Below are 26,205 nucleotides of genomic sequence, written 5' to 3' on the forward strand. Positions count from 1 at the left end.
CTACAACTTCTTTAAATTTAATACCACAGTGTTGTGACACTGTTCAAATGTATTTTTGAAGTGGACATGTTACGTGCAATTTGAAATAAGAAATGCAAAATGTGATAAAAATACATGTTTGAGTTTATTTGATTCGTATTCAAGACACTTTGATAAAAATGACTATATATGCAACATAGACGGCTACAGAGTATCTTTGTTTACATTTTTGGTTGGTGGTGTGCCTTGAGATTTTTTCAATTAAAATACTGTTCCTTGGCTCAAAAAAGGTTGAAAAACACTGAGCTAACCTATAGAGTAACAGCTTGGTGAGAAAAACCTGCACAGTGTCTGTTTTCACCTTTTTGAGCTTGTGTGTGTGTGTGTGTGTGTGTGTGTGTGTGTTTGGGTGTGTGTGTGTGTGTGTGTGTAAGCAGATACAGCATGAGAACGTCAGACCTTGTGCTGACGTAAACATGCCCTTCTTGCTGTGTCTGATTCCGGATCTGCTTCTTTACAAACTCATTAGCAAATCGGTGAAGAGTTAAAGAGAATAAGAGTAAAAACAATCTGTTTATTCTCTTTCCACAACTATCTGCTCATGTCAGCAGATTTTATGATGGGAATATCCTAAAACAGCTGACCTTGTGCAGTTTGGTTGCTTTGTCGCTGTCATTTTTGTCTCTTTGACACTTTTCTGCACTTTCTACTCAAACATTAAACAACATTGTCCTGAGTTGTTTCTCACTGAAGACGGTTATTTTATCAGGATAACTGAATCATTCTGTCTTTTTTTTATCCTATTATTAAACTTGTTTCTGTTTGCACTGAACTTTAAGAAAAGCAGAATTAGTCGAGTTTAGAGGTTGTATTCACCCAGAATGCTCTGCTCTGAAATCCACTTCCTGCTTTTGGAGCGGTTTCTGGCCTGCTTGGTGTTCACATGAGCATTGTAACAGCACCAGAGTTCACTTCAACCGAATCAAGAGCCAGGTTTGCAGGTGGACCAGAGTTTGCTTATTCTTAGTTTGACTGGACTATTTCTTTTCAGAATGAGCTGTTGATGGGTGTCTTGTCACTTTAAATACAAATAATCTGCTGCATTACTCTTGCATGTGAAAATGGCTGCAAACAGATGCACAATTATAAAATGCTTCTGAAAAGCAGAAGTGGAGCCTCCTGCGCAACCAACAAGAGTGCAGCAAATGGTTTTTGGACGGTAAGTCTAAAGAATATTTAACACTGGAACAGGAAAACATTTTAAAAATTAAAAACAAAACAATAATTAAAGTGTATTATGGAGTCTCTGTAACCAAAATTGCAATTAAAAAAATTAATAATTCAGCTTAGACCATTATAACTGTTATAACAGTGCAACAGTTATGTAATATAACTGTTATAACATGTAATATTATAATGTTATAACAGGGAATAATTATAGTGTAAAGCTGACCAAACGTTCTGGAATTCTTCTTGGGTTGCTAGGTGACATGCTGGAGTTCTGCTGGGGTTGCTAGGTAACGGTCTGTGCTTCAATTTGTGACGTTACATTCCAGAGGTTTTGGAAACGGCTCATTTTCCAAACACCAAAAAACAATACATTATTGCCAAAAAATGGCTGGGTGTATTTTTAAGCATTGGAAAACCAAATGAAAGTGCAAAATCATGCAAAATGTGAAATTAACGCTGCCCGTTTGTCGTTCCGCCCCGTCCAGGGCCGTATTACAACCCGAGGCCGAGGCAGCGCATCCCCAGGGACCTGGCCATGTGCGTGACTCCCAGCGGGCAGTTCTACTGCTCCATGTGCAACTGCGGCGCCGAGCAGGAGACGGATTTCCGGCAGCATCTGGAGAGCAAGCAGCACAAAGCCAAAGTGTCGGAGCTGAGATACCGCCATGAGATGGAGAACCTCGGCTACAGCTAAGAGGGCCGTGGAAAGAGCCGACCCGAACAGATCCCAACATCCAAAATGGAGGCCAGATCTCACCGCAGATCATCTAAGATTTAATTTAAACGTCAAATCTAGTCAGGAGCATTTTAAAAGTATTACAGCAGCTCAAACGGTAGATCAAGTAGTAAATAGTTACATCTGTCTTTTCCTCATTTAAGATGTTTTGGATTCTTACTCTGCAAAAACACAAAATATACCCAGTAATTTTGTCCAGTTTCTAGTGTAAATATCTTAGTATCCTGAAATAAGAGAAGATTAACTTACAAGTAGCTTTTCAGCAAGATATGCGAGTTTATTTTATATTAATAATTCCTTAATTTTGATGAAAAAGTTCTAGTTCCACTGGAAAATAAATTCACTTATAAAAAGAAATTTTTCCCATAAGAGAAATAATCTGCCAGTTAAACTAGTAATTTTTCCATCAACATTAAGAAAATTATTTACATAAAACAAGCTCCTATTTCTTGCTGAAAAGTTACTTGTAAGTTAGTTTTGTCTTATTTTAATTGTACTAAGATATTTACACTAGAAACCAGACTTGGTAAAATTTAGTTTTTTGTCAGTGCCTATATATTATTTTTGTTTTAAATTGGTGATTAGTGCTTATCCAGAGTAAAACATACTAAGAAAAATAGATTTTTTTTGCCAAACAGTTTGGAGAAAATGAAAAAAAACAACAACAATTTAGTCAACATATGGATTGGAAACAAATGACTCCCTTTTTTGTACTTTTCCTGACCTGCTTTCCTTCTCAGAGTTGAGCAGGATTCATTCAGACTCAGGTTACTAGAGAGAATGCAAATGAAATGCAAATAAAAACTGGGCTTGTTCAGAAGACTAATCACAAACCAGAAGTCTGCAGGAACATTTAGTAACGAGACACGGAGCTAAAAGCATCCGAGGGGAATGAAAACGTGGTAAAAACTAAACAGAAGTCAATCAGGACCGAAGTCAGCAGGAGGCGAAGTAAAAACGGCTCTCCAGGTATTTTTTATTGGCTCTGCAGAGCCACAAGTTCAGCATCTCTACAGCCTGACAGACGAGTTAAACCCAAAGCACGACTTGCTGATTTCACCTTTCAGAACCAACAAAAGCACAATTAACTTTGCAGGAGTGTTAAATGAAACTGGGGGCTTAGGTTGACCTCTGACCTCTGTCGCTCTGGCAATACAATAGAAACCAACCTGTACTGTGGTAGAGCTTTTCTATAAGTCACAATAAACCATCCAGATGTTATGTAAATACAGAAACATTAAAGGTGTAAATATAGAATAAAATATGAATCTTATTGATTCTTTAGTTCTTCTCAGCATCTTAAGCTACAATTAATTCCTTTAATCATCCCTGTTCACACTGACTCACTACGTCAGACTGTATGTTTATTCATGTTTAGTTTATTTGGAAACTTTGGTTCCTTCAGTGTTTAACTAAAAGCTGCTAATAGTCTCAGTTTGACTGCAGAAATACGATGGAGAGGTGGGGACAAGCTAATAAAATAAAACTACAAGAATAAAGTAATAAAATTATGAGAATAAATGTGACGATAAAGTCACAGTATTACATGAACAAAGCCATGTTATTCCAACTTCATTCTTGCATTATTATGTGTTTATATCACAAATTTATTTTCATAATATTGACTTTATTCTCATGTTATTTCAACTTTATCCTTGTATAACTTTATTCTAATAATATTGCAACTTTATTCTTGTAATATTACATTATTTTATAATATTACGCCTTTATTCCAATTACTTCAACTTTATTCTTCTAAAATGTACTTTATTCTAATAATATTACAACTTTATACTGGCGTTATTTCGACTTTAGTAATTTTATGCTTTATTTTCTTACTATGGCCCCAGAACTCCGTCAAGCAGCTGCGTTGTGGAGGGAAACGGCAACATTTCCTCACAGTGGAAACCGTTTAACGCCAAACTTTGAATTAGTTTGTAAATTGCAGAGCTGCTGCAGGTCGTTTTGGTTTATTCAAGCAGAAAAAATCGCCGGTTTTATTGCAGCTTAAAGTGGCAGTGAGCGGAAATGCAGCCTGTTGTGTTTTCCTTCACTCCCATGACCCACTTCCTGTCCAGTTTCTGGTTTTCTCCAGAAAGCTCCATCCTGTAACTGGACATAAATGTGATTTTCCTGTTTCTGTTTATCTAATTTAATGTTCTAGTTCAGCCGAGCTGAAGAAACGCATTCATCAGGCATTTTGAGTTCACAGACTGAAAACAGGGACTGTACCTTTAAATGTGGCTAATATGAATATAAACAATGAAAAATGCTGATTATTTGATGCAAAAGGTTAAACCCTTACTCATGGCGTGACCTAATGAAAAGGATTTCATTAGCCAAAAACATCTGTCAAAGTAAAAGATGATTTTCGAAAAAAAATCATTTTTTTCTGCATACCAATTGACAAAAAAGTAAAAATAACAGGATTATTAGTTTGAAAACACAAAAATAAATTTGCTTTTCATCTAAATAATCTGTAAGATTAAGAAAGCCACAATATTACAAGAATAAAGTCAAAATAATATAAGATTAAGTTTAAATAATATGAAAATAAATTCAGAATATTACAAGAACAAAGTCGTATTAGAATAAAGTTGTAGAAATACGAGAAAAGTTATAAAATTATGAGAATAAACATTATATTCCTGTAATTTTTGTTAATGTTATTTTTGTGATAGCCATAACATTCAAATTTTAATTTTTAAAAGGGAATTTAAAAATCATTAATCTTTACCTTAGAATTGATCCCTAAAATAATTTCCTACTAAAATATTTCAAAGTTTGTGGCTGCAGTTTAACCAAACTGCCAAAAGCACAAAGGGAGTGAATCACTTTTGCAAACCTCTGCATTTTAATTACCAACACACACCTGCCCACAATCACACACTGATAATAAAAAACAGCCATGTGAGTGTTTACATTGATTATTAAAATGCAAAAAAAATCTGATCAGAAAGGAGCAATGAGGATCTGATGTGAGTAACCAGATTTGGGAGACACGGCTTGTCAGGAATGGCTTTCCTTTTTTTTAAACCTTACCAGTACTCCTCCTTTTCCTAAAAATAAAATGTGTTTATTTTTAGGAAAAAAATAAACACATTTTATTTTTATCTGCTGAGATAAGATGATCTTAGCAGATCATCTTATCTGCTAAGATAAGATGATTTATTGCGTTGACAGAAACCAGAATGGAAAATGAGATTCTCTCTCAGGGAAGCAGAAAATGCAGGATGACCAGAAACAACAAAACAATATTTAACTCACTTTGATTTTTTTTTTAATTTACTTTGAAACCAATTTTACTTTTTAGTGCAGTTTAACCAAAGATTGAAGTTTCTTTGTCAGATTTATCTGAGCAAAGTTGGACCTTAAAAACAAACTGTGCGTTAATTATTTAAGATTTACTTTAGTTGGATATAAAGGATAATATATTATTCTTTTTTTTTTTTTTTGCTTTATATGAGCATTTAGAAAGAAAATTGTCTGTTTTGTGATGTTAGAAGTCCTAAAAAAATGAAAGAGTAAATAATACGCTTGTTTATGAGAAGATTTGGAAATTTGTAACTGCATCCTAAATACATCATGCGGTAAATCTGCCAGTTGTTCTGCCTCCCTGTTTACATTTAGATTTATTTTAACTTAAAGATCACCTACTATGCTCCTTGAACAAATTATAGGTTTATGGACTAAACAAAACATCCTTATTGCATTTTTTTACACAAAATCATTCTTAGAATATAAGATTTCAGTCTGGTTCGTTCTGAATATTTTGAGTTCCTTCTAGAATGAGTTCTGCCTGGGGTTGCTAGGTAACGCCAGAGCTCTCCTGGGGTTGCTAGGTAACAGCAGAGCTCTCCTGGGGTTGCTAGGTAACAGCAGAGCTCTCCTGGGGTTGCTAGGTAATGGCAGAGTTCTAGTCGAATGTGACTCAACCTTCAGAAGGTTTTTGAGACGGCTCATTTTCCAAACACTGTAACACATTAAATTATTGCCAAAAACAGCTGTTTTTTTTTTTAAAAAAGTGCGTTAGCTGTTTTTAGAAAGAATAGAAACATAAATGGGTGAACAAAAATGTGAAAAATGTGAATTTTGCATAATAGGTCCCCATGGAAAGTTTTCCATTGTTCTCATTGTCAGATTAACACATAAAGTCTAATGTGAAAATAAAACATTTCCAGTTTTATTTAAAAACATCTTTTTTAAGGCTATTTGCTGAAAACCAAATTACTCCAGATTTGATTGCGTCGCTAAAAATTTTCATGTCAACAGTCAATTATACGTCGGAAGGTCAACAGATGACTGCAATTTTTCATTAATATTTAATAACTAATTAATAACATCATATCCAACATTTCATTTAGCCAAAATCTTTTGTCTTCACTTAAAACAGAAAAATCTAAACTAAATTATTTTTAAACTACTAATTTATTATTAGTTTATCCCATTCATTAAATCTCGAAACTTTCATTGCCTCATTGAGACTGAAACTATTTGTAAGTAATGGACTTAAACTACGGAGCTACTTTAAAGTGTGACTAAAATACAATTTGTGTACTTGTATTTAAGAATTTGTTGTTGTTTTTGTGAAAGACAACAAAAATCTACAATTACAAAATTCCTGTAAGATTTTAATCTCTGACTTCAACTTCACAGCTACAAAGCACAGATACTTTTGTACCAAATATACTTCCATATAAAAACGGCCACATCAGTGAATGCTGCTTTGTAGCGCTGAAGAGTGCGTCTGGCCTCAACAATGGGCTGCACAAATATTTTAGAAAGCCTGATGTACCTTTTTTTCTTGCCTTCTTATTATTCCTGGATAGATCATAGAATGGGTAATCACAATATGAATTTATGAAGTTGTTTCACTGTTATTGAGATGCTGACATGTTTCAAAAATAATGAGTTTAGTGTTAAACTTCAACGTTTTGTTGTACATGACAGAAATGCCTGTTTTATTTTTTTTGTGCATGAAGTTGCAGCTATCGACTGCTTAAGGGTTTGGGAGACATTTGTATTTATTTGGAGATATTTATGGATAAAGAGGAAAGTTAGCAAAACAATTTTTACACTGGATGTTAAAAAAAAAGGCATTGGTGTTTATATGGAAAGACATTTGACCATTTATTGTTACTTTCAAGTGAAGACTATTTTTGTCGATATATACCTCTTAGCGATTCTAAATGTAATGTTTACGATGGTGAGTGGTTTTGTGCGTTTGTCCGTGCGCTGGGACTTTGGACTAAACCAGGCATGGCAGGCGGCCAAAAAGGGGAAGTTTAGCTAAAAAAAGAAACATAAACTGTGAAACATTTAAAATGTTAAAACTGTTTGCCATATTGGAAGGGAACCTGAATCTATTTTTGTCTTCTGTTTGGCAGAATCTACACATGAAAGTTAGTTATTTTCAACTTGTCTTAGTTTAAAAGTTGCAGATGAAATGTTTTCCACTCTGCTTGTCATGAGGCACTTTAGTGTTTGATCATCTAAACTTCAAATGAAGAATAATAACATTGAATTTTTTAAAGTTTAAGCTCTTTAAAAAAACATTGTCTTGTTTATCAGGACAATAAGCATCAACTTAACCGCCTAGTTAGTGTTTCCTAAAGTGGGGTTATGTTGAGCATCATCATCAAAAATCAAAATGTTATTTTATTCACCACTGAAGCTTAAAATTAAAATCTATAAGCACCTTAAGTATTTATTGACACCCCAAAGTTATATATATATATATATATACTTTAAACAAACTCATATTATTTGTATTCATTATCTGTACATTATTTGTACTAAGTATTTATTAACCCATGTCATAATTTAGATATTAATTTAAGATACAAAGTTGAGTTTGTGACTTAAAAGCTCAATTATGAGTTTTGATTTAAAATGATAAATCATTTCAAAGTAATACAGGAGTAACAGAGTTATAATTACAAAATTTTAAACTATTTGATTTTTTTTGTCATAAGATACAAAATAATAGTTATACAAAATATGGTGATAACTTTTAGATTCTACTTCAATAATTCTGACTTTCAAAACTGGATTTTGAAAAAAAAAATTGAATTTTGAAGTAATCATTTTGATTTCCAACGGCATAACTATGACTTTTAAAAACATTATTAAGAGAAATAAGCAAACATTATGTGATATAAAATCAGAATTATGAGATCTAACTTTCAAAATTTCAAAAACATAATTTAGAATTTCGAAGGAACTTTTTAAAAAAATATAAAACTCTTTAATGGAATTAAAAGTAAGTAAATGACATCACTAAGAGAAATAAATAAAAATGATGTAAAATAAAATCAGAATTATGAGATCTGACTTGCAAAACTGAATTTCAAAGACAATTTTTTTATATATAAAACTAAGTCATTAGAATAATTTGGAGTTAGTAATTTGACTTTCAAAGTCAATTATTAATTTCAAATGCATCGTGAGAAATGAGCAAGAATTATTTGCAGTGAAAGCAGAAATATGAGATTTGAAGTCAGAATTACGAGTTTCTAATTCCTAATTGTGAGATTCAGTACATTTTGTGAAAAGGGATGGTAGTCATTTTCCAAACATATACCTCCTGTCTCACATGGAAACCCGTATATTCTGGTTTACAGACACACTTCAGGATCCTCCACCTGGGGTTCCTGCCCAGGGCCGTGAATCTGTCGGCATCGCCCCTGTAGGGACGCGGATGATCCTGTGATCTTTGTGGAAAAACCTCAGCACACGTTTAGTGCCTCTGAACCGCATTAAAACTCCATCCTACTGTCTGAGTGAAGGCCTGGACGGCAGGCGCTGTCGTTTCTGTGTATGCTTGTGTTTCATGACAGATGAATAAACATGCAGGCGATAAAAGCTGAGCTGCGGTTTTCATCACTAAAGTCTCATCTGGTCTCCGCTGCAGCTCAGCTCGCAGCGCTGCAGGGGAAACATGCAGCCATCAGCCTGAAAGGAGCAAATGTTCTCCATAATCTACTTTAAATAGTTATTTGTTATATTACTCTGAATAAAAATAAACCTGTGCCTCTGCTGAGTTGTTTGTGTGTCATCAAGTTGGTGTTAATGTAACCTGCTGACCTCATCTTAGATATTTACAGAGCAGAATGATTGAGTGTTTTGTTTTGTTTGTTCTGTTGATGGTTCTAATTCCATCATGAGTTAAAAATTATTAAACCTGCAGTAAACGTGAGTTTTTCTGCAGGTGTATTAGGGCCTCTGCAGACAAAAATAAAGAGTCTAAAATATGGCCATTTGCTGAAAAAAACAACACAGTAATTTATCCAAAAAAGTAAACATTTTCTACCCAGAACTCCTCAGGTGGCGGTTTTAGCTTCAGTTTTAGGTCCTCTTCTATCCAATTATTACATTTTTATTGTAGTTAAACTGAATCATTCCTGGAACAATGAGTGAAACCTGACATTTTCTGTCTTGGAAAAAAAAAAACCCTGCAGCATGGGGGACATGCTTGCATCATGTTTTTACAACATAGGAAGGGAGGAGGACATTTCAAAAACAGCAAGTCTGTATGAAGGTGTCAAACACCCAGAAGCTGCAGCAGCAGCACCTGGGAGCTTTTGAAAGCAAATAAAATGTTGGCTGGTGGATTTATTTTAGACATTTTACTGTCTTTTTTAAATGTAACGTAAAAAGTTGAACAATTTTAACTTAATTATGTCAGAGCTGGCATACTGTTGCACTAAAAATTATTTAGGTTTTTTTTAATGCTTTGCATAAAATAAACATCAGTTTGTACATTTGTTGTTCTGCTTGCAAAAAAGAAAAGCAGCATTTCCAAGGCTCATTTAGCTGTTCTTCTTCAGCGCCATCTAGTGTTTGTGACAGAAAGCAAACCGCTGGAGTGTTGCATTTTTATTAGATGAGTTTTAAAGTTTTTGAATGTTTCTGTGGGCCTGACCTCACAGATAAATAATGAAACCGTTACTGGACAGAGTTTTAGCAGTTTGTGTTCCCAGTGTTGACAGAAAGGTTTTAATAAATCTGGTTTTACTGCTGAAATTATAAATAAGCTTTTCCTTCTCTCCCTTGATTCTTCCCTAACAGGTTAGCAAAGCTCATTCCTCAGAAAACTATCAAATTGTTGTAACGTTGCAAAATCTTGTAGTTTGAAACAACAAGCATTTTGTCACAAAAATTTTAAGTGAAAATAAGATTTACTAAAACCTAAAAATACCAATACTAGAGTTGATTCCTTTCATAAGGAAACTGATGCTGCTCCAGTTCGTTTCAGTCTGGACTTGGAGCTAATGGCTGAAGAGACGGAGAAGCTACTGGCTCTGCTAATGACTTCAGATAATGGACCTGAACCTTTGGACTTCCATCTCGTAACAGTCATAAAATCCTGGGAGAGGCCGCAGGACTGAAGTTAATTACATTACAGCTGCAATTCATGCTGTGTACTCCAGTTTATAACAGAAACAGCATGAGGTTCTTTATCCATGTCAGAATTATTTTTCTTCCTAGTCTGAGGTCCAACAGAGTCAGAGTCACAAATAAGAAATATTTAGACTATATGTGCGACATTTTTGGTAATTAAGGTTAAATTGTGTAATTCTGCTTTATTTTCACAAGTTTACTTCCTGTGAGCCTTATTGTGTTATGTGCATTAATAACATTTTAGGACTATTTGTAATTAAGAATCATAAAAGAAAAATACTTGAGTTACTTTGGCAGAAATAAAAATCCTCTTCTGCACCATTAAATATAAAAATAACAAATTTTTATTAGTTGTCTTTATTTTCAGATTAAATTATTATTTTTAAGTAAATAAAATAACAATAGCTGTTGACGTGTGACTTATAAGCAAGCAAAGTCGTAAAAATTTAACAGTTCTCACCAAATGACTCGTTCACGGCAAAGAGCTGTTCAAAAGAATCAAATCTGTAGTGAATGACACATCAGTCAGGAATGGCTTCCTCTGATCATTTCAACAGAGCTGGGCAGTAACATTTACCCGAGTAACCTTTTTTTTTGTTGTTGTTTTAAATAGTTTTAGGAGTGTTTTTACTACTAGCCAATTAAAAGTTATTTTATTATTAAGTATTTTCACTATTACTTGAGTAAAATTTCTGGATTTTCTACCCACTGAATGAAAAACAAATATGTTTTAATCAAAGATTCACCAGACACAGACCTGCAGTTTTTGTTAAAATTTAAAAAAAAAAAATTTTATTGAAAGAAAGTGATTTGGACATTTTTTCTTTTGCCTGATTTTGTTATTTCTTGTTACTTATGAATTATTGTCTTTTTCGAAATTTAAAATACCTAAATTTCCATATGATTAAATCATTTTTAAATATGAAATGATGGTAATTTGATCAGTTACCCAGTACTTTTTTACCAAATACCTTTTTATTTTACTTGACTAATTTCTTGGACAGCTACTTTTTATGTTTACTTGAGTAAAAATATGTCGAAGTAGAACTACTCTTGCTTTAGTACAGTATCTGAGTTCTCTGCCCACCTCTGCAGTATTCCTGCCGTTGATTTCTTTCCACCGGTATCTTCAGTTTTTCTTTTGAGTGACCCGGTTTGATCCATTATTTCTGTCCTTTGCTAAGCTAGCTGTAGCGTCGCATTTCGAGCTGACGTCACAGTAAACAAACGGTCGTTTACATGCAGTACCTGGGCGGCCACTAGGGGGCGGCCGCGGTCCAAAGTTTGAGAAAGACTTCTCTAAAGAAAAAGTCAAGTCTACAGCATCACTGCCACGTAAACTTCCCTTTACATTGAGTGCAAAACATGTGGTTACATCCGAAATATTTCTGCAACACAAACAAAAAAACAACATAATGTGAAGAACAGAACCAGATTGCCTGAAACAATGAGAATCTAGAGCTGTTAAAAACAAAACGTACCTGTATTGGGGAGAAACAGTGAGGGCAGGGTTTGGTGTTGGCGCTTATCCATTTGTCGCTAATATGCTTTTCGAAGGTATAAACAAACAATTTACGGCCATATTTGTTTTCTAGGAGGCGACGCCTTCTCTTGCCGCTTTTAGCATATTCCTCTATAAGTGCCTGGATCCCATCTGGAAAAATTTAAAATAAACAAAATTAAAATAAAATATATCTTGAAACACAACTTGGACATTCAGTCTTGTTTGTTAAATCATTCTTTCATAATTTTTTTTTCTTTAAATGGTAACAATTTATATCATATGACTGAATTTCATTTCATTAATTTATTTCAGAGTGGTGTTTGAACTTTTTGAAACATGGGCCAGAATCCCAAAGTTGAAAGTATTTAGCAATCTGTCATATTGTTTTCCAAACTTAAATCCAAAATAATTTTATTGTGATTTTTTTTAAAAAAAAAATCAGAATTAAACATGCAATAGTTTTTGTCTTAATAAAAGGACCAACATTTTGGATATTTGTTTTCAGTTTATTTGGTCTAGAAAAACATTTAGATTATTTCCAGTAATAAAAACCCTGTTATTAACCAAATTCAATAAAATAATTGATATGTAGTTTGTTTTTTTAGTAAAGAGTCAGATATTTATAGCCCTACTTACTATGAAATTCGACTTAAAATAACACACAGCTATAACAGACAGTGCATACAGACTTTTTCTGTATAAATTTGTCATGCATTGTTCCAAGTGCCATTAATGGCCCACAGGCCACAGTTTGGACACCCCTAGTTTAAGGTAAATGGTTTCCTCAAATCGTTTAAGTTCAACCAAATCATCAGGTTTTCCAGATGCACAGTTTGTTTTTTTGTTTTTTTTTCACAGGAAGAATTTATATTTCCATGTACCTCCTGTCTTTGGTAAAGCAATCAGCAGATCTTCACTCTTCGCTGTAGATAAGTCAGGTTCTTCATGGCACTTGCTTCTTCCATGGTACGTGTTTTTGCAGTCTACACAGAAAGCAAAGCTGCAGACAGAGCACATCGCTGCGGGGCTGGACTTCTCCAGAAGCACAGCAGAACCGCAAGTCGGCCGAGGACAATACATGATGTCTAAAAATGAAAAATAAAAAATGAGAGATGAGCATCTGTAGTTTTCCTTTGACACTGAAATGTATCTGAATTTTTATCTCTGATAGAGCCAATTACAAGTGACCTCTAATGCTTCTTGAACAGGATAGGATAGCTTATACAAAACATGTTCATTAAATTTTTTGCACAATAACTCAACATTTATACTTGCATGTAAAAACAGATGTAAACAGATGCACCATTACACAACCGTACATCTTTGAAAAGCAGAAGTGAAACCTCCTTCACAACCAACAACAATGTAGCCAGAGGTTACTGGGTTTTAAGTCGATGGGAAACTCTTGTGTTTTCCAACAGCCATTGTACAGCGTATACAGCAGTAAAACCAGCTGACCAAACGTGCTGGAGCTCAGCTTGGGTTGCTAGGTAACGGGTGGAACTCTGCTATGGTTGCTAGGTAACGGGGGTGGAACGTGTGCCTGGTGATCTGTGATGTCACATTCAGGAGGTTTTAGAAATGGCTCATTTTCCAGACACCAAAAACATGAACTTATTGTCAGAAAACTTCTGGCTGTTTTGTATTTAAACATTTAGATTGTTTTCAGAAGCAGTTCAAACCTAAATGGAAGCACAAAAACATCCAAGATGTGTGTTTTGCATAATAGGTCCCCATTACATATAGGCATACCAGGCATGTCGTCCAGGGTAGACTGTAGCAGAAGATGGTCATATCTGTGAAAGAGCTCCTCTCCTACAAGACTTTTCACCTGAAGGAGGCATTAGAGACGCACAGAAGGGAAAAAGTGAGGATAAAACTCTATGTATGTATGAGATTTATGTAATTATTTTCACCAAAACAAACAAAAAAGAAGAAAAATACTGTAAATGTATGGCTCATTATAGCTATTGAAATATAAAAAAAAATAATGAAAACTTTATACTTTGTTGCATTAACGTTTCTACTACATATATATATTTAGATATTAGTTGAAACTATCACTTTCATTGTTGTGACAGTGTGGTGTGATACAAGTTTAGCTCCTCTGCCTTCTCCCAATGCTAACTAGAAACAACGAAAGAACCAATCAGAGCTAGGAGGCGGGTCTTAGTGCTGCCAATCACAATGTGGAGTGGTTTTGCTCAAGCAGCTAGCATAGCATGTTGTGAATAGTAATGGTAATGTTAGTGGAGCTAATGTTAGAATAGCCACTGATCATGGCCGATAAATGGTTTCCTGTAACAGTAAGTTGTTTCTCCACCATTAGCACATTTAGCAGTGAGTACATTAGGATGACCGACCTCGCTAAGACCCGCCTCCTGGCTCTGATTGGCTATTTTTGGTCAAGCGCTGTATCCAATGATACATGTATCATTGGAACATGGTGAGTATCAACACTGTTGAAGTTAGCGCTGTAGGTTAGCTTCCACTAGGTATCACCTTAGCATACCGCGTTAGGGGAGCTGATGTTTATGGTTAGCGCTTTAGCATTAGCTTCCACTAACTGTAGCTTTAAGAATCCTTTGAATTGATTGTATGATTGCCTTTTTACGTCGGCGGGTCTCAAAATGCGGCGTACCTGTGCAGGCGTTGGCGTGGCAGAGCAGTCTACCTGAGGACAGGTAACGCCACGGACGTTCCCCTCCGTAATCTGTGCTTTCCAGAACTCGTCGAGGCAGACCCGGCAGAAGATGTGGCCGCACTCGTACAGCTGAACGCACTCGGACCCGAGCCGGCTCGAGAAGCACACGCCACAGTCAAACGGCGTGGCTGCAAACACCTTTTCTTTCTGCTCTGCATCGTGGATCAAAATCTGGGACAGGAGAATCTGAGACGCAGTCAAAGAGACACTAGAGTCACTTTGGTCTTCGTTTGGAGGGACGACTTCCTGTCCGGCCGGAACAGACGCAGGAAGTTGAGATCTGTCTGAAGCTGAGGAAGAATCGATCTGCTCAGAAGGAACCTTCAGCAGATTGTGGATGTCCAGGTGCTTCAGGGCTTCCTCTCTCAGAAACTGGATCCAGGAGAAGAGCACCACAGCGCCCCCAGTGGCCTGGTAGAGATCTGTGAGCCGATCACTCAGGGAAGTTAGCTGAGACAGAGAAACAAAAAATAATTTAATCCTTGGTTTGGAGGGATTTTACGACGGCGTATTAAGGCCGTTATAGATAGAAAAGAAGGGAATAAATTTCTGCCAAAAAACTCTTCCGTCGTTAATTTTTTTCAAATTAATCTCAGAAGTTTGATAATTCAAGTATTTGCTAGAAACAACTCAGAAGTGTTTAGATTAATCTCTGAAATTTTTTTAGAAAAAAACATAAGATTTTGATTATCTTCAAAATTTAAAACTAAATTTCTGCCTTGTTTCTAATCGGAACCGAGTCTCAAAAGTCAAAGATTTTTCAAAATGTTCAAGATTAATCTAAAACTTGCAGAATTTTTCACTGAAAATTAATTTTTTTAATCAGCAATAACCCTAATCCACCGGCGTAGTATTTTCAGTTCTTAGAGGTTTGCATATATTTTCCTCTTTTCTTGTAGGTTCATTTTCAGTGTGGACTTTGACTGGATGCAGAAAATGCTGACTAGGAATAAATTTCACACCCTCGTTTTTGGCGCCCCTGTAGCGCAGCGCCCCTCCCTATACGTCACATATAGTGGGTAACTTTTTATTTATTGTGTGACTGATCCCCAGCACATCGTTTCAGACGTTTTTCCACCAATGTCATTTATTTATTACCTGCGGGTGTGTCAGCCAGCTGCAGGTCAGAGTGAAGGAGGGAGGGGCAGAGGACGGGTAATCTCCAGGAAGTTCAAAGGTCAGAAGCAGCGGTGGAAGGAAAGAGACGTCATACTGCCTTATTGTTCCACCTGAAGGATAAAAACAAGTTAATGACACTAATACTTGCCTATTATGTAAGCAGTCATGTCTGGTTTTATGTTTGCTTCCACAAAGATATAGTTTAGAAATGTTTTAATTCTTTTCTGACAAAAAAAGAAAAAGGGTAATGTTGAAGCAAACAAATGATTGGACTTTGGGCCCGTTTTATCTTAACTGTCTCAAAAGTGGTCAAGGATTTCTTGGAAAACGTATCTCGATGGTGAATGACATTTTGTTGAGGTTATTACAGATATTCTGTTGTACTAGCTAACTTGAACACACCACGGAGTTAAACTGCTGCCGTAAAAGCCAGTGTAGAAGCGCAGCTCCACATAACATCGCCCTTCTGCCCTATTTTGCTCAGTTTTCTGAACTGTACCGTGATTTAGGAGCACAGTGAATCCCGCTGGCAGCTCCACGGAAACTCGGAATTCTCCGGCAGACTTCGACTCATTTCGGACGAACTCTTCCGAACCAAATATGCTCTGCAGGGCGAGCAGCTCGTCTTCCTGCTCCACCAAGTCCGTATTCATGAAGTCCAGAGACGCTAAATTATTCCGCCGCTGCTCGAAATGACAGCGAAGCAGCTTAAAATATTCTCTTTTAAAAAAAAACAAAAAAAAAAAAACAACTTCCTTCAACCAAATGATTAAAAGGGGCTAGTGTTTAAAAATGGACTTAGTTTACACGCCAGCTGTTTACTGTGTCTCCATCAGCTTCCTGGTCCATATGAGTCCGTCCCTCTGGACTCGCCTTAATAAACTGCAGTCTGATGCAAGGTTCGGGAATCAGCTGTAACAATAACAGTGGGACGAGTTTCCACAGTGACGCGCAGAGGCTCTCAGTTGTTGTTTTTTTTTTTGTTTTTTTTACAGATTATGTGTCTCATGCTAAACTGTCACAACATAGACACATTCAACATATATGGGGAAAAAAATTCTAAAAGTTACATACTTTAAAAATATTTTTAAAATTCTTTAAAAAAAATTTAAATTACATATTTAATAGCTAAAATGAGCCATAAACTTACAATATTTTTGTTCCGTTATGTTTGTTTTGGTGAAAATAAATATATTCATCGTATACATTTCAATTACTTCTGTTCTTCCTAGAATTTTATTCTCACCTTTTCCCTTCTGTGCATCTCTAATGCCTCCTTCAGGTGAAAAGTCTTGTAGGAGAGGAGCTCTTTCACAGATATGATTGTCTTCTCCTACAGTCTACCCTGGACTTCATGCCTGGTATGCCTTTCTATAATAGAGACCTATTATGCAAAACACACTGTGGACACTTTTTTTTTGTTTTCTTTAACCTTTTTGCGTTTCCTTTTCTGCTTCTAAAAGCAGCAAAACTGCTTTAAAAAAATAAAAATAATAAAAAGCATCTTGCCAATTTCTGGCAATAAGTTCAAGTTTTTGGTGTCTGGAAAATGAGCTGTTTCAAAGCAGCTTTTGAATGTAATGTCACAAATCAGCAGACACATTCCACAAGCACTCTGCCGTTACCTAGCAACCACAGCAGAGGCCTGCCTGTTACCTAGCAACCTTCAGCAGAGCTTCAGCAAGTTTGGTTTGCTGGTTTTACCATGTACAGTGGCAGCTGGATTGTATATTTGGTGACTTAAATATACAATCCACTTGCTGCATTCTAGTTTATCATCTGTACCATTTCCCGAACCTGTTCAAGGAAGTATAATGGGTCACATTTCACTACATCTGACAGATAAGAACACAGATACATTTCAGAGTTAAATGAAAACTACATCACGAATGTTTTTACTTTTAGACATCACGTATTGTCCTCGGCTCACTTGCGGTTCTGCTGTGATTCTGGAGAAGTCCAGCCTTGCAGCAATGTGCTCTGTCTGCAGCTATGCTTTCTGCGCAAACTGCAACACATACCATAGAACAAACAAATGCTACGAAGAACCTAAAGAACCTCACAAACCTGAAGAGACGAGTTTTTATTTCAGAGAGCATCATTTAATCCACTATTGCCTATGAGAAAACAATGTTAAAAAATTAAATTTTTTCTTTGAAACCATGAATAAATGTTAAAAAAAATTATCACAATAGGAAATATTTAAGTGCACCACTTATACCCCAACGCCTCTGCAGAAATAATAAAATTCCCTAAATTCCCAACATTTAACAGAAATTTATAACAGAGGTGAAACAAAACTACATCAAGATCAACATGTATTAAAAAATAAAACAAATACAAAAATGGCTTAGTCCTGAGATTTCTGTGTATTTCTTTGGTTTGACATTTTTAAAATTATGGAAAAGAAATCAAAGAAGAAGGAAGACATGTATGATCTACATGTCTTCAGACAGATCATAAAATAGTTCTTACTAAGAGAACTGTTGTTAATGGCACAACTGCATTTAAGTTCAAATTACTTTAATTTAAAAATAACAGCTACTTTTCAAAGCATTTAAACCCGTCAGATGAGACTGTAGTTTTCCTTCAGGTAGATCTGGTTCGCCATGGCCTGCTGCGCCTTGGTCAGAGGTTTGGGCGGTTCTGGCTTGTATCTTATGATGGTTACGGTTTTCGGTTTGCGCGGTTTAAACGAAGATCTCTTCCGATGGGCATCGAGATAGGCTGCATTTAAAGAAAAAGAAAGACAAGTCAAAAACACTACTCACCTGAACAATAATACATATTTTACATTATTTATTAATCCAATATTGACATTTTAGTCAGGCTGGGTGAAATAGCTCCAATTTTTTTCATACCACGTGATTTTAATCTATTTCTTTTCCCAAAAACAAAATTCCAAATGGCAGAAAATATTTTCTAAAAGTGCCTTTTATTTCAATCATTCCTTTCTGTGTAGAATATAACATTAGCAGAATACAGCTGCAATTTTACCACGTCTTAAAATTATAAGAAAAAAGTGCTTTTTTTTTTTTTAACTTTCTTGCCTTTAAATATAACAACAGGAAATTAACTGACAACAGAAAAAATAGGGGGGAAAACCCAAATGTGTTGAGTTTGGGCTCAGTAAACGGGTAGCAAAACAAACGCGATGCATAAAAAAACAATTTTAATGAGAAAAAAAAGATTTAATTAATAACTTTTTTATTTTTGATGTTGGAGTTCTCATAAATTTACTACTTCATTCTCCTTATATTATGACTTTATTCAAGTAATAAGACTTTATTCTAAAAATAATAATAATAAAGCCTGATCCTTATGTTTTGTTGCAGAGTTGACCCAAATTCAAAGGCCAATTGAATAAAAGCTGTATAAATGCTTGTCAACCAAGATGGCCGCCCTGGGCATGCTGACATGTCTTGTAACTATGGAAACCCAAGAAGCACATTGGTGACAAAAAAAAAATCCAGATTTTCCAAAAATTAAATCTCCAAAAACCATAAATGTGACATCTCACATAGTCCAACATGTTAGTAGTATTTTCTTATTAGTTTCTAAGCCCAATTTAATTAAACTTCTCCTCAGAGTGTCCATGTCCTAAATTTCATATTCTATGTAGGTTTACTGCGGTTATGTTGATATCTGTGGATTCTCACCTGCCATCTGGAGACACTCCTCCTTGTGATTTTCATCCCAGGATTTCATTTTGCAGGACTTGGAGCAGAAGTACACCCTCTGGCAACGGCCACAAATCGCCAGCTTCACAAGCACAGAGCGGCCGCAGTGATAGCAGAACTTTAACACCGGCAGCCTGAGGAAGGATTTACAGTCGCGGGGTTTGAGAAGTGCAGTGTGAAAGGCGGATTGAAGAGGAAGGATATAAAAATAGTGTGTACCTCGGAGGCTTGGGTGGCGTTTTTCCTGAGGCGGTACGCTTGCCTGGGGTCTCGTCCTCTGGAGCTATGGGTGTTATTAGTGTTTAATTAGTCACTATTACAACTAAAAAACCCTCATACATGCCACATAAGTCAAGTTATCATTAGAAATGATAACAACCTACGACTCTGTGTGTGTGTGTGTGTGTGTGTGTGTGTGTGTGTGTGTGTGTGTGTGTGTGAACATCTGAATATTTAAAGGGGACATATGTCAAATAAGAGCATATACACAAAGTCCAGGACTTACAGAATTATATTCTGACATCAGAACATTGGAAAAGTTTGCATAAACCTAATAATATATCTAATACTGAATCAACTAATCACATTAACTGTAAATAATAATCTACTAATTTAGTCATCCATTAATCATTAACTAGAGTATCCAGACTCAAAAATCTGCTGAAAGAATAACATACGCAGAGCAATAATTAAGCCAAAATTGTACAAAAAATATATACATTTTGCATTACAGACAAAAAAACCTTTGCCTGAAAGTATGTTCTACCCAGAACTTCTCAAGTAGCAGTTTTAGATCAACCTAGTTATTATAATAATTAACTGATTAATCTACTAACTCTTAATCTACTACTTACTTAATACACTTACTCTTAAATTACTTTACAGAAAAAAATAATAACTTGCATATGTTTTGCAAATAAAATGTTGCACTTACCAGTCGGTTGAAGGGATTGCTCCAGTTCTAGAGTCTTCCTCTCCTCCAGAGCAGCACTCTTCCTCAACAGATCCGCCATCAGAGTCAGAAGATGGCGCCATTTCTTTATTATAGTCCTCTCCTGCATGTTCAAGGCGTGGAAAGGAGTGCGAGCAAAACGGACATCCTACAGCATATTCAGATGGAAGCACTTAATGCAGCAACTCAAATGACTTTTAACCTCCAGAGGCAAATTATTAGATGGTGCAACAGGGTTACCAGCTGGAAGGAGTGGTATGCAAAGTCGATAGCGGTTCCCACCCCTTCGCCCACTGGAACTTGCATCAGGATATTAGCATCAGCCTCAGCTAACATGTCAAGCTATAAAGACACATAATTTTATCTTATTACATCAGCCATACATTATTTACACTCGCTTGTCTGTTAAGGGGGAGAGCAATTTAGTTATGGAGCTAAACTGAGGCCAAAATTTTTCAAACTGAAAAAAAAATCTTTTAAGTTTCAACACTTTTTTAATTCAGTTTATTTTTTTCTGTTTCAGTTTTATTTTATTTTTTACAAACTTTATGGCCCCAATTTAGCTCCATACAGGACACAATCTGGACAGATTGCAACCCATCACAGAGCAACACAAGAAAAGCTGCTTTTAAGTTAATTTTGTCTTATTTCAGCTGCACTAAGATATTTGTACTCTGAACTAGACAAAAATACTTAGTAAGGTTTTGAGTTTTTGCAGTGGATAGCTGACATATTTTAATCCTTCACTTATTCCAGGAACTTTATCACATTTTATACATTATTTCTAAACATATGGATGATTAAAAGTCTTTATTTCTGTTAATTATGATGATTTTCCACTTACAGCTAATGAAATGAAAATGTTTTATGTCAATAATTAATTAATATTGATTAAAAAATACTAGTTATTGGTGAAATAATCTGCAGGTGGAATAAGACATTTTAAATGATAACATGGGGAAAATGTGTTGTTCCACTAGCAGATTACTTCACCTATAACTAGTACTGTTTCATCAATATTAAGGAATTATTTACTTAAAACAAGTTCCTATATCTTGCCGAAAAATCACTTGTGAGTTAGTTTTGCACTGGCAACTAGACCAAAAATACTTTATAGGATTTTGTGTTTTTGCAGTGTAACTCCTTATGGTGAGAAATCACAACTAAATGTAAATTTGCATTTATTTTAAAATACATTTCTACGTTTGAGTTTACCACTTTGATTCTGTTGCCACCTAAGCGGTAGTTGAAGTTGGCGAGGGCGCAGAGAGCACTGCCCACCCTCCAGCCCAGAGGTAAGTTAGGATCTGCGCCTGCCTTCAAGATCTCCTCCACTGCCTGAGTTAAGACAAGAGGGCAACATGACGAGTCTTAAATTTATGCAACCGCTGCCCTGACGGAGGGGGGCGGCGGTACCTCATCATTGCCGCTCGCTATGGCCAAGGAGAGGGGAGAGTGTCCGCTCCAGAGGAGGTTGGTGCTGGCTCCGTGGGAGAGCAGGAGCTCCACCACTTTACAGGCATTCTGCAAAACACACAAATAAAATACATTTCATATGACTAAGGATGAGTACAGCTGTGAATGTGTGAACTGTTGTCCCAGACCGAGTAGTCCCCATCTCTCTGGCAGGCTATGTGCAGGGCAGTTCGGCCCCCGTCTTTCAGATGCATGTCCTCAGTCACGTCCTCCCACTCTTTATCCACCATGAAGGCCTGAAAAGACAGAAAAATACTAACTTTACACTTTACCTCCTTTATTAAACAGGGGAGTATGTTAGAAGGTGAACATAAACATGCACCATATCCGGTTGGTAGATCTCTTCCTGGTCACATGCCCGAGAGTCGGGTTCGGTGATAGCGTGTAAAAGCATTTCAGTGATTTGTGCACCTTCAGAACCGTGCAACGCTGCAGCAACATGGAGGGGATAAAACCCTTTATTCTACAGAAAGGAAGAAAAAACCCGGCATGTTGGAGGTAATCAAGTCTGAGATAAACTACAAATTACTTAAAGTATATGATCTACTATTACACTCCAAATTAAATTAATCTTTAGTAGCATAATCTCATGAGGGCTGAAATGATTAATCAGATTAATTGTGATTAATCGATTATTGAAATAATCGTCAGCCAATTTGGTAATTGATTAATGCTAATTACATTAGCAGCTAACTGTGCTAAAGTAATTAAGCCAGGACTGTAAAATAAAATATACATTATACTTTTAAGACAAAAAAAATCAACAAAATCAAAGTTTTCCTTAATTCTGCATTTTTCATGATGTTGTTTCTGTTCTTTTCTGTGCGTGTTCATGTGTATTGTGGAATGCCACTTCTACAGCTTGAAAAATCCCTACCTACTGTTTTACAAAGATTTTCGAGTTTAAAAGAAATATATAATTTTTTTTTTAACAAAGACTTTATTTTATTAGTTCTGGATTCAAATTCAATAATTAGTACATTAAATCACAAACATCAATTTCCAGTACAACCAAACAAATCAGTTGAACAAGAACATCCGAACGATTCGGTGAGCTGAAGTTCCAAGGAGTCTTTTCTCCATCAATCAGTGGAATATAAAACACAGGCTACAAATGGACTATAAACATGAAATATGAAATAAAGGGAAGATCTTCCTCCCGTAACCTTTGCCTGCATCTTAACAGAGACGTATGTTAGATATACATATAAAGAGTATACCTGTGTTTACATTTATTATACTTGCTACAATGTTAACTGGGTTCAACCATTTCTCAAATAAATCAGTGGACATGTTTAGTTTTGCTGTTATTTTCTCCACTGTATAAACGCTCACTAGTCTCTCATTCCATTGATTTATAGTAGGGGGTGAAAGTTTATACCAACCTACTGTTATCATTTTTTTGGCTAGGTGTACAAGGATTCCAAACAAGTACCGGTTTTCTTAACTTAATAAATGACTTGGGTTACTCCCAGAACAAAGACAAGGGGGTTCCATTCAATATAAATGTGTAAAATATTTGAAATTTCCTCTCTAATTCCCTCTCCTAGCGTTTTAATCTTTGGACAATCCCAGAAGATACGAGTGTGATCTCCGACTAGTCCACACTGTCTCCAGCACAAATTTGATTTAGCTTGATCAAATTTTGAAATAATACATGGTGTTTTGAAATATCTAACGATTACTTTCCAATAAAATTCTTTCCATGTTGGATTGTTAGTCAGTTTATGTCCATTTTCACACACTTGCTCCCAGTCTTGATCCTCAATCACAACATTAATTTCTAGTTCCCACTAAAAATAAATATAATTTACATAGGAGATTCCTACCTTCATTGGAAGGCGAATATCAGTACGAGCTCCACACATGAGCAATTTATGGACGACCTCAGTGTCGCCCGCCATTATGGGCAAAAACAGGACGGGCATTGGGACCCTGCAGCAGTTGGGGTCGGCTCCACGATCCAGTAACAGCTTCAGGGTTGTTAAACGAACACGGGGCCTAGCCGAGCACAAACAGGGGTTCTGCCGGTGTTAACAAGTTACATTTTAGACTTTTAAAAACATTTTTAATGTCAGCTCAAAGCAAATTTCTGAGCAAATGTAAACAAGTGGCAAAAATGAACACCGTCCAGCCAGCTGGTGATACATTTGCACATATCCGCTATTAATAGGAAGAAAGCTAGCTCTAGCTAGCTAGCTAAAAATGAGTGAGCCGCCTCCTGTCACAGGACTACGATGACGCAGTACAAAAAAGGAGTACATTTCTGCCAAAAAACTCATAAAGTTAGAGCTTAAGCTCAGAAATTTTCTAGAAAAAAATATAAATTTCTGAGTTAGAAAAGTCAGGAATTTTAGACTTTTGAAACTTATTTTTTTTTCTCGAGAAAATGACAGAGATTAGGCTAAAAATATTTGAGTTTTTTAGTGTAAATTTACTTCTGTATTTTTTCTGTCTACAATGGTCCTAAAACACTGTAGTACAGAACACAATGATGTCTGCACATCACTTGGCCTGACAGAAAAGTCATGAAAGAACAAAAACTACATACAAGATGAAATAATCCTGCTATGGCAAAATTTAAGATCTGTGTTTAACATGTTTGTACGAAAAATTAGAGCTACTGAAAAAAAAATTCTGACTTTATCTCTGAATACTGATTTTTTTTTCTCTCAGAATTCTGACTTTAATCTCAGAATTCTGACCTTTTTTCCCCCAGAATTCTGACTTTAATCTCAGAATTCTGACCCTTTTTTTTTCCAGAATTCTGACTTTAATCTCAGAATTTTGAGATTAAGGTAAAAATTCTGAGAAAAAAGTGGTCCTAAAACTGCAAGGCCAACTTTTTAAATACATTTTAAGGTTTTAATTTTAGACATGAGTTTAAGAGACCCTGCACAGATCACATCATCACCATTAGACCTAGAACGAAGGAGCAGCATGTGAGGGGGGAATGATCACTGACTCGATTTCCTTGAGAGTCATTTTGCGTATAATCTCCTGTGAGTCACACTGCGGGGTTCGCTTAGCCAAAGTCAGCAGCTCAGCTGACTGCTGCAGCGTCTCTTCTGATTCAGAAATGTCTCTGCTGCGGATGGAAAAGGTGGAATCAAGGCTCTGATTCCGGGTCAGATCGTGGTCTTCGCCCTGCTGCAGACAGAATCACAGCTCTCAGAAAAACACATAGAAAACAAAGGGGGGTGGGTTCAGCATGACTGTCCTGCTACCTCGGCTGGGACATCCTGCTCACTCCCCAGAGAAATGTGTTCACCCAACTCTTGAACGCTGACTTCTCTGTTTTCACTCTCGGTTAAATTCTCCACATCTCTGTTGAGCTCATCCTTTAGCTTCTCTAGCTCACTTTCCACATCCTCTCTAACACTCTGCTCGTCTCCAGATTTCTCTGTGGCATCGTAGCCTTCATCCATTCCCGTCTCTTTCCTCTCCTCCTGTAGCTGCTCAGAGTCTGCAGGGATTTCACCATTTTGGCCATGTGAGACATGTACAGGCGGCTCTTCAGATGCCCTGCAAACAAAATAAATACCTTTGGGAATAAATCATTTTGTGTTTTCCTCAATCTGTTTCAGATACTTCCATGCTCGTGTATACACACACAAACACATACACTTAGCACCTGCACGAAGAGCTAAGGTTAAAGGAAATGACAATACAAGGAACTGAAATGATTCATTGTGATTAATCGTGATTAATCTGTCATTGAATTAATCGTCAACTAATTTAGTAATGAATTAATCATTAACTGGAGTATACAGACTCAAAACATTAAGGCAAAATATGCCCCAGACTCAAAGACAGTGAATCACACCTTAAATTTACATAATGGCTTAGTGATTTGTTTTCTTTTGTTCTTTGCTTTGATGGTTTTTTAATTCTTGCAAGTGCTAAGAATGATTAAACCTGAAGTAAAAAGTGAGTTATGTGCATTATTTGCAACAAGGGCTGAAATGATTAATTGTAATTAATCAATTGTTGAAATAATGGTCAACCAATTTAGTAAATGATTAATCACAAACTGAAGGATACATATATATATATAAAAAAGAAATTTTTCTGAAATTGCTTTTATATTCAGAGCAGTGTCTTTAGTCAGAGGCTTCTTCAAATTGGCCGTACTACAGACTGCTACAGGAGATCTTTTCTGCCAACAGCTGCCACCATCTACAACAGGGGTGTCAAACTCCAGTGCTCAAGGGCCGGTGTCCTGCAACTTTTAGATGAGCCTCTGCTGCACCACACCTGAATAGAATAATCAGGTCATTAAGGCTCTGGAGAACCGATCTACACAAGGAGGAGGTAATTAAACCATTTCATTCCAACGTTTTGAACCTCTGGCACATCTAAAAACTGGAGGACAGCGGCCCTTGAGGACTGGAGTTTGACACCTGTGATCTACAATAACTC

The 26,205-nt window shown here is 36.1% G+C and overlaps 3 protein-coding genes and 1 long non-coding RNA gene across 5 annotated transcripts in view; 2 read left to right on the forward strand and 2 right to left on the reverse strand.

Moving 5' to 3' along the window:
• Positions 1–2,175, forward strand: part of zmat3 (zinc finger, matrin-type 3) — a 17,300-nt gene extending 15,125 nt beyond the window's left edge. For both annotated transcript variants that reach the window (XM_015030111.1, XM_015030112.1), the window contains exon 6: positions 1,695–2,175. In XM_015030111.1, the coding sequence (XP_014885597.1) occupies positions 1,695–1,903 (209 nt within the window). In that variant the 3' untranslated portion in view covers positions 1,904–2,175. The remainder of the gene's footprint in view (positions 1–1,694) is intronic.
• A 9,153-nt stretch (positions 2,176–11,328) lies between these two features.
• On the reverse strand, positions 11,329–16,575 carry LOC106946040 (E3 ubiquitin-protein ligase RNF14-like). Its single transcript, XM_015030119.1, has 7 exons — positions 16,175–16,575; positions 15,655–15,785; positions 14,494–15,006; positions 13,605–13,683; positions 12,734–12,937; positions 11,830–12,002; positions 11,329–11,736 (listed from the first exon to the last, which is right to left on the reverse strand). The coding sequence occupies exons 1-7, from the start codon at positions 16,326–16,328 to the stop codon at positions 11,674–11,676; spliced, it is 1,317 nt and encodes a 438-aa protein (XP_014885605.1). The 5' UTR covers positions 16,329–16,575; the 3' UTR covers positions 11,329–11,673.
• A 362-nt stretch (positions 16,576–16,937) lies between these two features.
• On the forward strand, positions 16,938–18,028 carry LOC106946042 (uncharacterized). Its single transcript, XR_001424683.1, has 2 exons — positions 16,938–17,036; positions 17,581–18,028. It is a non-coding gene; the product is annotated as an uncharacterized LOC106946042 (long non-coding RNA).
• A 149-nt stretch (positions 18,029–18,177) lies between these two features.
• The window catches only part of ankmy1 (ankyrin repeat and MYND domain containing 1), a 15,419-nt gene continuing 7,391 nt past the window's right edge, over positions 18,178–26,205 (reverse strand). The window contains exons 8-19 of the mRNA XM_015030120.1: positions 25,011–25,308; positions 24,749–24,933; positions 23,613–23,784; positions 22,106–22,246; positions 21,912–22,019; positions 21,724–21,831; positions 21,523–21,645; positions 20,548–20,649; positions 20,290–20,455; positions 19,575–19,638; positions 19,335–19,489; positions 18,178–18,402 (exon numbers count right to left, since the gene is read on the reverse strand). Of these exons, the coding sequence (XP_014885606.1) occupies positions 18,242–18,402; positions 19,335–19,489; positions 19,575–19,638; positions 20,290–20,455; positions 20,548–20,649; positions 21,523–21,645; positions 21,724–21,831; positions 21,912–22,019; positions 22,106–22,246; positions 23,613–23,784; positions 24,749–24,933; positions 25,011–25,308 (1,783 nt within the window). The 3' untranslated portion in view covers positions 18,178–18,241. The remainder of the gene's footprint in view (positions 18,403–19,334; positions 19,490–19,574; positions 19,639–20,289; positions 20,456–20,547; positions 20,650–21,522; positions 21,646–21,723; positions 21,832–21,911; positions 22,020–22,105; positions 22,247–23,612; positions 23,785–24,748; positions 24,934–25,010; positions 25,309–26,205) is intronic.

The sequence above is a fragment of the Poecilia latipinna genome, unplaced genomic scaffold (assembly GCF_001443285.1).
Source record: "Poecilia latipinna isolate Pla-1442-1.1 unplaced genomic scaffold, P_latipinna-1.0 Scaffold173, whole genome shotgun sequence".
NCBI lineage: Eukaryota > Metazoa > Chordata > Actinopteri > Cyprinodontiformes > Poeciliidae > Poecilia > Poecilia latipinna.